At 31.7% G+C, this 11,614-nt stretch overlaps 7 protein-coding genes across 7 annotated transcripts; 6 read left to right on the top strand and 1 right to left on the bottom strand.

The window, feature by feature from the left end:
• Positions 1–486: 486 nt before the first annotated feature.
• On the top strand, positions 487–3,429 carry PPL_06010 (uncharacterized protein; the record flags this gene model as incomplete). The annotated part of the gene is made up of 4 exons (XM_020576879.1): positions 487–497; positions 853–884; positions 1,603–1,634; positions 2,305–3,429. The coding sequence occupies 4 exons, from the start codon at positions 487–489 to the stop codon at positions 3,427–3,429; spliced, it is 1,200 nt and encodes a 399-aa protein (XP_020433291.1).
• A 152-nt stretch (positions 3,430–3,581) lies between these two features.
• On the top strand, positions 3,582–5,231 carry PPL_06011 (uncharacterized protein; the record flags this gene model as incomplete). Its single annotated transcript, XM_020576880.1, has 1 exon — positions 3,582–5,231. The coding sequence occupies one exon, from the start codon at positions 3,582–3,584 to the stop codon at positions 5,229–5,231; it is 1,650 nt and encodes a 549-aa protein (XP_020433292.1).
• Positions 5,232–5,496: 265 nt separating this feature from the next.
• On the top strand, positions 5,497–6,740 carry PPL_06012 (uncharacterized protein; the record flags this gene model as incomplete). The annotated part of the gene is made up of 3 exons (XM_020576881.1): positions 5,497–5,511; positions 5,634–5,879; positions 5,949–6,740. 3 exons carry the CDS (start codon positions 5,497–5,499, stop codon positions 6,738–6,740), a joined length of 1,053 nt encoding a protein of 350 aa, XP_020433293.1.
• Positions 6,741–6,794: 54 nt separating this feature from the next.
• On the top strand, positions 6,795–7,112 carry PPL_06013 (uncharacterized protein; the record flags this gene model as incomplete). The annotated part of the gene is made up of 1 exon (XM_020576882.1): positions 6,795–7,112. The coding sequence occupies one exon, from the start codon at positions 6,795–6,797 to the stop codon at positions 7,110–7,112; it is 318 nt and encodes a 105-aa protein (XP_020433294.1).
• A 155-nt stretch (positions 7,113–7,267) lies between these two features.
• Positions 7,268–8,791, top strand: PPL_06014 (uncharacterized protein; the record flags this gene model as incomplete). The annotated part of the gene is made up of 2 exons (XM_020576883.1): positions 7,268–7,619; positions 7,665–8,791. The coding sequence occupies 2 exons, from the start codon at positions 7,268–7,270 to the stop codon at positions 8,789–8,791; spliced, it is 1,479 nt and encodes a 492-aa protein (XP_020433295.1).
• Positions 8,792–8,847: 56 nt separating this feature from the next.
• PPL_06015 (uncharacterized protein) lies at positions 8,848–9,648 on the bottom strand (the record flags this gene model as incomplete). The annotated part of the gene is made up of 1 exon (XM_020576884.1): positions 8,848–9,648. One exon carries the CDS (start codon positions 9,646–9,648, stop codon positions 8,848–8,850), a length of 801 nt encoding a protein of 266 aa, XP_020433296.1.
• A 665-nt stretch (positions 9,649–10,313) lies between these two features.
• Positions 10,314–11,538, top strand: PPL_06016 (uncharacterized protein; the record flags this gene model as incomplete). The annotated part of the gene is made up of 2 exons (XM_020576885.1): positions 10,314–10,358; positions 10,417–11,538. 2 exons carry the CDS (start codon positions 10,314–10,316, stop codon positions 11,536–11,538), a joined length of 1,167 nt encoding a protein of 388 aa, XP_020433297.1.
• Between the last annotated feature and the right edge of the window lie 76 nt (positions 11,539–11,614).

Below are 11,614 nucleotides of genomic sequence, written 5' to 3' on the forward strand. Positions count from 1 at the left end.
ATAATAATATTATTTGTTTTTGAATTGTATTCTAAATATATACACAAAAACAGTGATCTCTTTGTAAAATAAAAAAAATTATAAAAAAAAAATAAAAAATAAGAAAAAAAGTTCAAGCCTTTTTTTTTTTTTTTGATGCAAAAAAAAAAACTGTTGATCGTTGTTAAATCTGGGTGATTTAAAATAAATAAATAAATATCTGGATATAACGATTAATTATAGTTTTGATTAAATGTACAATATATTATATAATTAAATGATATGATTGGGGTTTAGAAATAAATATTCAAAAAAAACAAAAAGAAATAGAAAAAAAGACTTTTGTTTTTTTGTTTCAGTGATGTTTGTTTGTGTTGAAAATTATAAATGATTGGAATGCCTTTTCTTTGCAATGTGATATTAGGGTATATATGATATTACTATATAGTATTATTACAGTTGGTTTGGTCGAGCTTGATTGATTGTTTATTCTATTATTTATTTATTATGATCGTATGGTATTACTAATTATAAAAAAAAAAAAACAAAAAAAAAATTATTATATTATAATAATAATTATAAATATAGAATTAATTAAAGAGTAAAAGTTGACAGACAACTCTTTTTTTTCTTTTTTTGTTTGTTGTTATTATTTTTTTTTTAGTTGATCAATCTTTTGTGGTGAGTTTGTTAAATTGCACTTTATGAGATAGAATTAATGAGTGGTTGTGTGTGAGAGTCAATGTTTGATCAAACAAATAAATTTGTGTTTGCTTGTTGTTGTTGTTGTCTTCTTAATAATAACTAATAACAACAACAACTTGGTGTTATGATTTTATATAGGTTGTGTTGAATGATATTTATTATTTGTAGTGGTGGAAGTAGTAGAGGTAGAAGTAACAAGAGTAATCAACTGTGTGTTGAATTTAGATTAGAATTTTAATTTTTTGATTAAAAATATGAACAAAATAGGTTAAATATCACAAATATTACTGTTGTATAACACCAGGACAAGGAAGACGAGCTCGTCCTTTAACAACAATTGATCAAACTGAGTTTGATAAACGATGATTGGTAAATATTTAGGTGTTTGGTTGCGCTGTTTGTTGTTGTTGTAAATGATCAACAGATTGGTGATTGATTTAATGATTGGTTGTTTTATGTTACCAATCTTATTACTAAGAGCATATATTAGAATGAGTCGTTGCAAACCAAACAATATATAAAAATACAGATCCAATCTATCATCATTTCATTTTTACTACTTGTTTCTCTTTACTTCGTCGGTCACTCTATATATACCGAGTGTCTTTAATTTACAAAGTAAACAAACTATTCTATTCAATTGAGAAGTAGTAGTAGATCTATATTTTCTATATTTTCGATATTTACAATAAATAAATAAAAGCAAATAATAGTTTTAAAAACAAACAAAAAAAACAACAAAACGAAACAAAAGAAACACTAATTGTTTAGTTTAGTCTAGTCTAGTCTGATGAACTTAAGAGTTTAGATTCTCTGTTGTGTTGTTGATGATGATTATTATTGTTATGTTGTGGTTTCGACTATTTACATATTCTATCTTTTTCTTTACTTTTAAACTTTTCTACTTTATTTATTTAGTTGAAAGAGATCTGTCTTTAACTAAATTGATTGTTTTTCTATTAAAAATAAAAAAAAAGTATAAATATAGATTAAAAATAAATAAAAATAAATAAAAATAAAGAAATAATTATAAAAAAATACGGTGCAATGTTTTTTTTTTTTTTTAAAAAAAAAAAAATAATCACAAATTTTTTTTTATAAATTAAGGCGCCTTTTTATTGATTCCTGGAAGTTTAAATTTATGTTATTTATTTTATGTATTTGAATATTAATAATTTGTTTTTTTTCAAATACTCAAAATAATGATTTATTTAATCATGTTACAAAAGAAAAAAAAAAAAAAATCAACTTTACACAATATTAATGTTAGAAATAAATAAATAATGTATAATATCATATTTTCTTTGAAAGTCAAGTCATTAATATATATACATATTAATTCACCAAACATGTGTTTCAAAATTATTAGATAACTGATTCTAACTTGTGTCCATTGTTGTATTCTTATAATAATAATATTTTTTGACAAGAAAAATTCTAAAAAAATTTTTCTTTTTTTGGTTCATTTTTCTCAAGTTTTTTTTTGAATGTCTATTTACCAAAAAGTTGAGATCTCTTTTGGGATCAATCTAGATAATTAATTTAATGTAAAAATTTAGTATAAAATATAAATATTTATTTTATGTGTATAGTGTAGCATATATTTTTTATTATTTAAAGATGGAAGAAAATATCAGTATCATTTTAGATTTATTTCCATCACTTTCAGTTGAAAGTGTAAAGTCAGCTTTACAAACACACAATGATAATGTTGAAGATACAATCAATCATTTATTGACAAACAATGGCAGTGTTGATAGTTGTGCATCAGAGAATAACAACGGTACTGGTGGTGCTGGTGAAACTGAGGAGCAAATCAATGAGAGATTGCTAATGGCGATGCTCAAAGCAGAGCAAGAAGAACAGGAAAAGGTCAATCGATCAAAGAAACACTACTGCAGTATTTGTCTGGATGATTTGGAGATTGACAAGTTCTATATTGTCGATGAGTGCGAACATCGTTTCTGTACGGAGTGTATCATCGCGCATGCCAAACAACAGTTGTACATGGGCTACCCAGACATCAAGTGTCCACACACCACTTGTAAGCGAATCATTTCCTACGAGGAGGTAAAGCACTTCCTCGATGCACAGACATTCGCAAGCTACGACCAGCAGCTGTTGTTACAACATCTCAAGAAGGACGACAATTGCAAACAGTGTCCAAGCTGCCATGTCGCAATGGTTGTGAGCACCGTCAAGATCGACGAGCACATGGAATTCAACAACGAGAATCTGGTTGGTTGTCCAAATTGCAACTACGCATTCTGTATCAAGTGTCGTGACCACTCTCACTACGACTTTAGCTGTGAGCAATGGGAGGACGTCAAGGACTATGTCCTCTCGAGAACGGAGCAACAAAACCAATTCCAAATCAACGAAGTCGAGAACTATGTGTCATTCCAAAATCACAGACAACACAACCGATTCTGGAATGGTGGAAGAAAGTGGAGATCAGAGCACCACAACACCGACATGATCAAAGGTAGAAGAAAGAAGCTTACAGCAATGCAAGGATACAATGTAAAGTGGCAAGTCGCTTATAAGCGTGACAAGCTCATCAAACAATGGATCCAAAACAACACAAAGACTTGTCCACACTGCTTTGTAATCATTCAAAAAGATGGTGGATGCAACGATATGACATGCGTCTGTGGAAATCATTTCTGCTATAGTTGCGAACAAACTAAAGACTTCCATTTCAAGAATAAGATGAGATATCCATGCCCCGGAGGATTCTATTAAATATTAAATATTTGTTTTAAATTTATTGTTGTATATTATTAAATAAATATTTATTTCCAGTTTTGGAATTTTAAAAGAATCTTTTTTAAGTTTTTCAGCCGCTGAGATCAGTTTTATGATCAAAAAGCATTTTCATTATTATTTTTTGATATATGGATATAGAGATATTTAAAGTAGTATTTAACAATATAGTTTTAAGAAATTTAATATTTGAATATGTAAGAGATTCATGTCAGTTTGATCCCTATGAAAATAAGGAGCGATTCACCTGGAATCAATTGATACAGTTACCCTTTGTACTGGCAGGTAATGGCTATTTGGAGCAGTTGAAAGAGTATTTCAAGTCTGGTTCAATACACTTTTTGACAAAGATGGAGGGTTTTCGTATTCTAAGGAGTGCTGTTTTGGGTGGAAACCTGAACATCGTAAAGTATATCTTGGAACAACAAAGAGCTACTCATCTCTGTAGGAATCCAATGGGTAATGCCGATGTACTGACGTTTGCCGTACAGTCGAAGGACGAGAATTTCGAAATGGTGAGGTTTCTCTGTGGTTTGACTGATATCAAGTGGCACTATGAGCACGCACTATCAAAGGCAACACTCACTCAAAATATTGAATTGGTCAAGTTCTTGAATGACAGGATCAGCGCCACCAGTAAGGACTACCATATACATCTGGCAATTGAACTCGCTGCCAGAGTAGGTAGAATCGATATGATAGAGCTGCTCTCCAAGGGCAGAGAGAATGTACTTTCCTCAGCCGAGGTCTATCACGAAGCAGTATCCTCTAGCAATATCGAGTTGCTCAAGTATCTCAAGGAAAAGAATGTCGTGTACACCGACGTCGGTACTTGGTCAGCGGCATTGATGGATGTTGCAGCTGAACGAGGTAATCTTGAAATTTTAATATGGTTGAACGATAATAGAATAGGCAGTTGTACCAATGCTGCAATTGCGAAAGCTGCTGCCAATGGTAACTTAAAAATCATTCAATGGCTTCATCACAATCGTACTGAGGGATGTGCTCCGGATGCAATTGATAAAGCTTCAGCTAATGGACACCTAAACATTGTTCAATGGTTATATCACAATCGTACTGAAGGATTTACATCTGATTCAATGGACAAAGCAGCTAAAAACGGATACTTGGATGTTATCAAGTGGTTGAATCAAAACACTACAGCTAGTTGCACGGTAAGAGCCATGACTGATGCCGCTGGCGAAGGTTACATTTCGTTGGTAAAGTGGCTGCATGAAAATAGAAGTGAAGGATGTACTGAGCAAGCTATGGATCAAGCCGCTGCCAATGGTTACCTTGAGATGGTAATGTGGTTAAATGAAAATAGAAGTGAAGGATGTTCAACTCATGCGATGAATATGGCTTGCTATGGAGGTTACCTTAGTATCGCGCAATATCTACATGAAAACAGGAGCGAAGGATGCACCGATGCAATGGATAACGCAATTAGAAAAGGATATCAAACAATCGTGGAGTGGATGCATGCCAACCGCACAGAAGGTTGTTCATCGGCCGGCGCTGTCATTGCTGAGGAAAATGGTTATCCTGAACTCGCCAAATGGATACGTGAAAACAGAACAGAGTGTGCTACCTACACAAAAGAAATATATAATCAACAACAGTATTTGGCAGTCTCTCCTACTTTCCTATCATTTCCTTCATTCAATGAATCACAATCATCATCATCTTCATTAGGTGAAACGTTTCCAGTTCCAGTTCCAAGATGTAAAAAAGCAGATAGAGTTATACCTCTTAAGAAACAGAAGATGCCAATCAAATAAATAAAAATCATTAACCATCGTGTTAAACATCTATAGAAGGTTATAGCCAACAGAAAGATATTTTTTTTTTTTGATTTTTTTTAGTTTCGGGGACAAACACCAACCAACAAACATTCTGTTGGGTTACAATGAAATAGTTAAAGGAATAATAATTTCACCAAATATAGAACATTGATATGAAACAATGTAAAACCATATTCTTACCTATTCTAGATGTTAACATCAGTTTAATCTATCTAAAGATATTTATTTTTTGTGCACAAAAATGAAACATTTATTTGTATTTTTAATTATTCCTTATTTATTTATTTGCTCATTTTCATTATCTATATCTGTATGTTATTAGCAATTCACAATTTAAACTATTCTATTTTTTTTTTACTAATTGTTTGTTTTACAAAGAATATAGATAATGGTGATGATGATGATGGATCACCTGTACAGATTTTAGCATTGACAGAGAGTGGTTGTAATATTACATACTTTAATGTGTCCACAGGCCAATTCGAATCGTTCTTTAGTATTGCAGAACTTGTAGATAGAGATTATCAACAGATATTCATTATGAATTCAAACACTGCATTACTATTAGGTAATCAAATGAATAGTAATAATCAATTGGTTTTTGGTATTGATATATTAAATATGGTAAGTATCATATTCAATTGATAAATTGTTGTAAGTTTATAATAATAATACCAAGCTTGTTTCAAAAAGAAATCACAAGAATTACAATCATCATATGTATATGGAATTGGTGATTCCTTAAAGTATATATGGACAACAGCATATATGAATGTCGATAGTTCAACATCCTACTATTATGTTATAGATACCTCGTTGACTATCAGTGCACTGAATACATTGACTGGTGATACCAACAGCACAGTGATGCAACCTACCAAACTACCGGCTGTAAATCAACCTGCAGGATCATCAGAGTTTGTCATCTACCTTCCAGAGATCGATATTATCTATATCATTGCTTCGTACGATCCCGAACAATCATCGGGTCAATCGATAGATCTCTACAGTCAAGTGGTGGTGAGCGGCGATGTCAATTATAGAGGAGAGCATGTTGGCAAAGCTCTGACATGCAGTAAATATCAAGGATGTACTTATCTATTTACGATGGATTTCAAAGGTAATACCATTGGCAAACCTCTTACGATGATTGACAACTGGATCGATAAAATCGGTTATCCTACATTCGTAACCTATCTGAATGGCAGTGGTGATTTATTATTCACAGGATTCGACGGTACCAGTTCATATCTATTCTCACTGAATCCAACCAATGGCGACACCCAAATAGTAGTTAGATTCCCGACAATGGAGTTCCCCACCAGCTCTGCGATTCTCAATGATATTATCTATGTGCTTGGTGGATCGATGTCTGGTGTCAATCAATCAACATTCGTTCAATACAACTTATCTACCAATCAAATATTATCGACCACCAGCAACATAAAAGGAAATCCAGGTCAACTTTGTGTATTCAAACTTTAAATAAAATCATACATTTATCACCAAAGCGAAACTTGATTTCCAATAATTAGGGAAATGATTTTAGGCAGTCCCAATAGTGAATATTTATATGATGACTCTGATCATTCAGATAAAGATCATTTTACTGATGGAGTAATTAAAGAAAAGATGGATAATACAACCAATGAATCATGTTTAAATCAAGAGTCAAACAATGATACTAAATTAGACAACAAGCAAATAGAAGAAAAAGAAAAAAAAGATTGCGAGAGTGACACCGATCATGATTACACAAGAAGTGAAGATGAAAATTATCAATCATATTTAGAAGATGATGAGTTTATTGACTCTGAGAATGAAGATGATACAATTCTATCAGTGGGATCTGAATAAAGTAAAAGTATATCTGCTCATTTTTAACAAAAAATAAAATAAAATAAAATAAACTTTCCTATTTATATCTGGATTTTTAAAAATAATTTCTTTGACATGTTTAAAAAGACAGGTTTCACTCCTACTTATTAAATCTAAACAAATAAGTAAAAATAATGAATAGTAATGATAAAAATGGATTAGTTCAACTACCATTTATATTATTAAAGAAAATAATTGATTATTTAGATAATTTAGATAAGATATGTTTCTCATTACTATGTAAACAGTTGTTTGAAAATCGTCAAAGATATCTATATATACCACTTGTTGTTACAAATGATACTATAGCATATGCAATAAAGGGTTTTCAATTAAAGTCATTCTCCAATCAAATCGAATCGTTCAACATTGAAAATAGTAATCATACTAAGAAAACAATATTAAAAGTTGCTCAATTCCTCGATCATCCAATTCTATTAAATACAAAAAGAATTAGTCCAGGTATAGTTACAATAGTAAATCAAAGTACATACAAAAGCAAACAATAAACTAAACATCTTTTTTTTTAAGGTGATTTCAATGCATTAACAGAAAAAGATATACCAGTTGATATTGTAGAGATAGCTTTAAACTGTTTTGAATATGGTGGATCTATTCTTGATATACCAGCAATCGATAGAATACATTCATTGGAATGCTTTCTTTCTACTGACATTGACTATAGATTGCCTTCCAACTTGACGTACTTGGCAATTCATAAGAGGGTTACATTTGGTCCCAATGCAATGTTACCGCCATGTCTAGAAACGCTTATGCTGGTAGGAGAACATAGATTTGCAAAAGGATTCTTACCAAATACACTAAAGAATCTAATTCTCATGTGTGAATGCATACTAGACAGAGATACATTACCTCATGGTTTGGAGTGTTTGGAAATAGTTAATGATAGCTATGATTATCCAATCGCGAAAGGCGTTTTACCAAGTACTTTGAAACACTTGACTCTATTTTCGTATTCCGGTGATTTGATTTGTTTTGGTGACAATGAATCTATAGATAATACGGGTATCGAGCAACAAAGTAATGATACCTATATTCCATCTACCCTGGAATCACTTAAGCTTGGTTCATTCTTCAACACAACAAAAGAAAATTTCAATAGTATTCTTCCAACTCAACTTAGATCATTAGAGTTACTATCTTCATTCACAGAGGTAATCGATTGTTCACAGATTCCAAGTAGAGTAACAACATTAAAGTTGGAATCGTACCCAGACTCGATCAAGTTGAATCGTATCCCACATGGTATCAAGAGTCTTGATATTTATTACTTAGAATCGCCATTACCTGCTGGCAGTTTACCCGATACGCTTGAATCATTGTCTATTCGCGGCAACACCAATTGGGATTGGAGAAATCAATTGTCATTAAGTGGGTTAAATCCATCGATTAGATCACTCTCTCTTTCCTCAATATATTGTAACTCAATATCGCTCCAATCTCTTCCTAAATCAGTGGTCAATCTAGAGTTTTTCTCAGACTTACAGTTTAATCTTAAACTTAGAAGATTGGACCACCCGTCGCTAGATAGATTTATTTTGTTTTTACATTTAAATCAAGGTGCATTTGTCGAATCATCAGATCTCATTGATATTCAAAAAAGATTTGAACAAATTCTTGAAAATAAAACTTTTTAATATTTAAGTTGTATAAATATAAATTAATAGTTTAATAAAAAATACAAAAATAATATTTATTTTGAAACAGTTTGATTAATTTGTACATCTGGTGTATATGAATACATTTGACTTTGTTGTGGTGCGTAAATATTTGGTTGAACCATTGTGTATTGTGGAACTTGAGATCCATTGCTCATGAGTGGTGTTGATTGATTGATTGATGGGCTAACATAATGAGGAGTTGGAGTTGGAGTTGGAGTTGGTGTTTGAATGACAGTGGGTGCAGTTGTTGATTTAGATGATCCCCATTGGCGGAATTGTTGAAGTTTTTCGTCGAAGGGAAGCAATACATGTGTCATGACTGGGTTTTTTGTTTCATAGGAAATCAATGGTTCTTGGGATTGGTCTTGTGATGGTCCTTGGAATTGTTGTAATTCCGATGGTAGCTTTCTAATTACAATGCTTCTATGTCTGAAGAATAAATATAATCCTACAGAGTAGACAGCAGCTGGGATAAGTGCCCATACCCAACAGAAGACACCAAGGAAATATAAAGCAACCAAGAGGAAGATTCTTTCACCAAGTGGAGTGGTATGGTATTGGCGACCGTTGATAATGTTGATATGGTTCATATATAATTGTTTATTCATACCGAGCAATGGAAGAGCATTTCCGTGGGTAATATAAAATAATTGATTTTCATGGATGAACTCCAATCTTAATAAATTACTATTATAAATTGATGGAGCGATTAAACCATTAATTTCTACATCACTTTGATTTTTAATTGTAATGGAGACATCTTTGGAGTTTAAAGTAAATTTCCATGTGTTGTTGAAGAAAAATAATTCTTTAATTTTGTAGGTGGTGCTCATTTTATTGGTATTTAATTATTATTTATAATATATTACTAGATTATTCTTATTTTAAGATTGATTATATTAATTTTAATTTACTGCATAAAACTTATACCATTTTATACCAAAAAATATTTCCATTTTCCACTGGAAATTCCAATTGGAAAAAAAAAAATTAATAAAAAACTCAGCAAAATTTATGTGGTTTTTAATTCTTTGTTTTCAAAGATGACTCTTTGATTTCAAGTGTTGGTCAAAGAGGAAAATTGGTTTTATTTATTGTATTTACTTTGGTTTTAAGGATGTTTTTTGAATTTAAAGTTTAAAATTAAAAAACTTTGTTCTGAAAGAAATTATTATTTCAAAGATATCGAAAATAGTTAATTGTTATTCTATTTAAAAAGATCAGTTATTTTTCAACTTTTAATTTGAAAAAATGATTCTGGTAACCCTTTAAAATAAAATTTATGAATAGATACTTTTGAACTTCAAAAATATAAGATTTTTTTTTTATTTTTGGTTACTCATATTCATGGATTCTCAAATAGCTTAATGAGCAATAAGAACTTAAAGAATGGGCAAAAACTTAAAAAAAAATTAATATGAAATTTTTGGTTTTAAAAAAAAAAAAGAATTTTTGTGTTAATTTAATTAATAAGTCAATAACTTAATAAAACTTAAACATGTCTGAATATGAAGAACTTGTATCTGCAATAATTATAGATAATGTAAATTAACTTGCACTATATTTAAATAATAATAATATTAATTATTTTAAATTGACAGGGTTCGGGTACTACTAAAGCTGGATTATCTGGAGATGATGCACCTAGATCTTGGTTCCCAACCATCATTGCAAGACTACGGACACCTTCTGAATTGTTTGGAATGAAAAAAGATTGTTATGTAGGAGATGAGGCAGTTTCAAAGAGATCGTATGCTGCAATGAGATATCCAGTGGAACGAGGAGCTATTGTGAATTGGGATGATATGGAAAAGCTGTGGCATCATGTTTTTTACAATGAGCTTCGTGTTGCACCTGAGGAACATCCTGTTCTAGTCACAGAGCAACCTCTCAACCCCAAAGCACTCAGAGAAAAGCTTACTCAAATCATGTTTGAAACGTTCTCAGTTCCTGCATTCTATGTTGCTATACAAGCAGTGCTATCGCTCTATGCTTCTGGTCGATCAACAGGTATCGTCATCGATTCAGGTGATGGAATAACTCACATTGTCCCAATATATGAAGGTAATGCTTTGACACACGCAATTGGTCGGTTAGAAATAGGTGGTCGAGAACTAACAGACTATATGATGAAGTTACTTACGGAGCGTGGTTATTGCTTCACTACAACCGCAGAGCGATCGATCGTTTGTGACATTAAGGAGAAGCTTGCCTACGTTTCATTGAATTACGAAAGTGAATTGGCTACAGCTTCCACCTCAACAACACTCGATAAATCATATGAAATACCTGGTGGAGATGTGATCACGTTAGGAAGTGAACGATTCCTTTGTCCAGAGGCATTGTTTAAACCATCACTGCTTGGTGTCGAATCAGGTGGAATTCATACAATTACTTATAATTCGATCATGAAATGTGAAAGTGATATTCGAAAGCATATGTATGGTAATGTTATTTTGGCTGGTGGTTCAACCATGTTTCCAGGAATATCAGATCGTCTGCATAGCGAGTTGGGATCATTGGCACCTCAAGGTATGAAGATCAAAGTAATTGCACCTACTGATCGAAAGTTCTCTGCATGGTTGGGTGGTTCCATCCTAACATCTCTTGAAGTCTTCCAAGAAATGTGGATGTCCAAAGAAGAATACGACGAATCTGGTCCATCTTTTATTCATAGAAAATGTATTAAATACCCAAGCGTTGATGAAATGTATAGTAATTAAATGTATTATAATGTATAATAAAAACCCACAGTTTAACTATCTATAATATATTATTAAAGGTATTGTTTGTTTTTTA

This window comes from Heterostelium album (assembly GCF_000004825.1).
Source record: "Heterostelium album PN500 unplaced genomic scaffold PPL_contig13, whole genome shotgun sequence".
NCBI classification, from domain to species: Eukaryota; Evosea; class Eumycetozoa; order Acytosteliales; family Acytosteliaceae; genus Heterostelium; species Heterostelium album.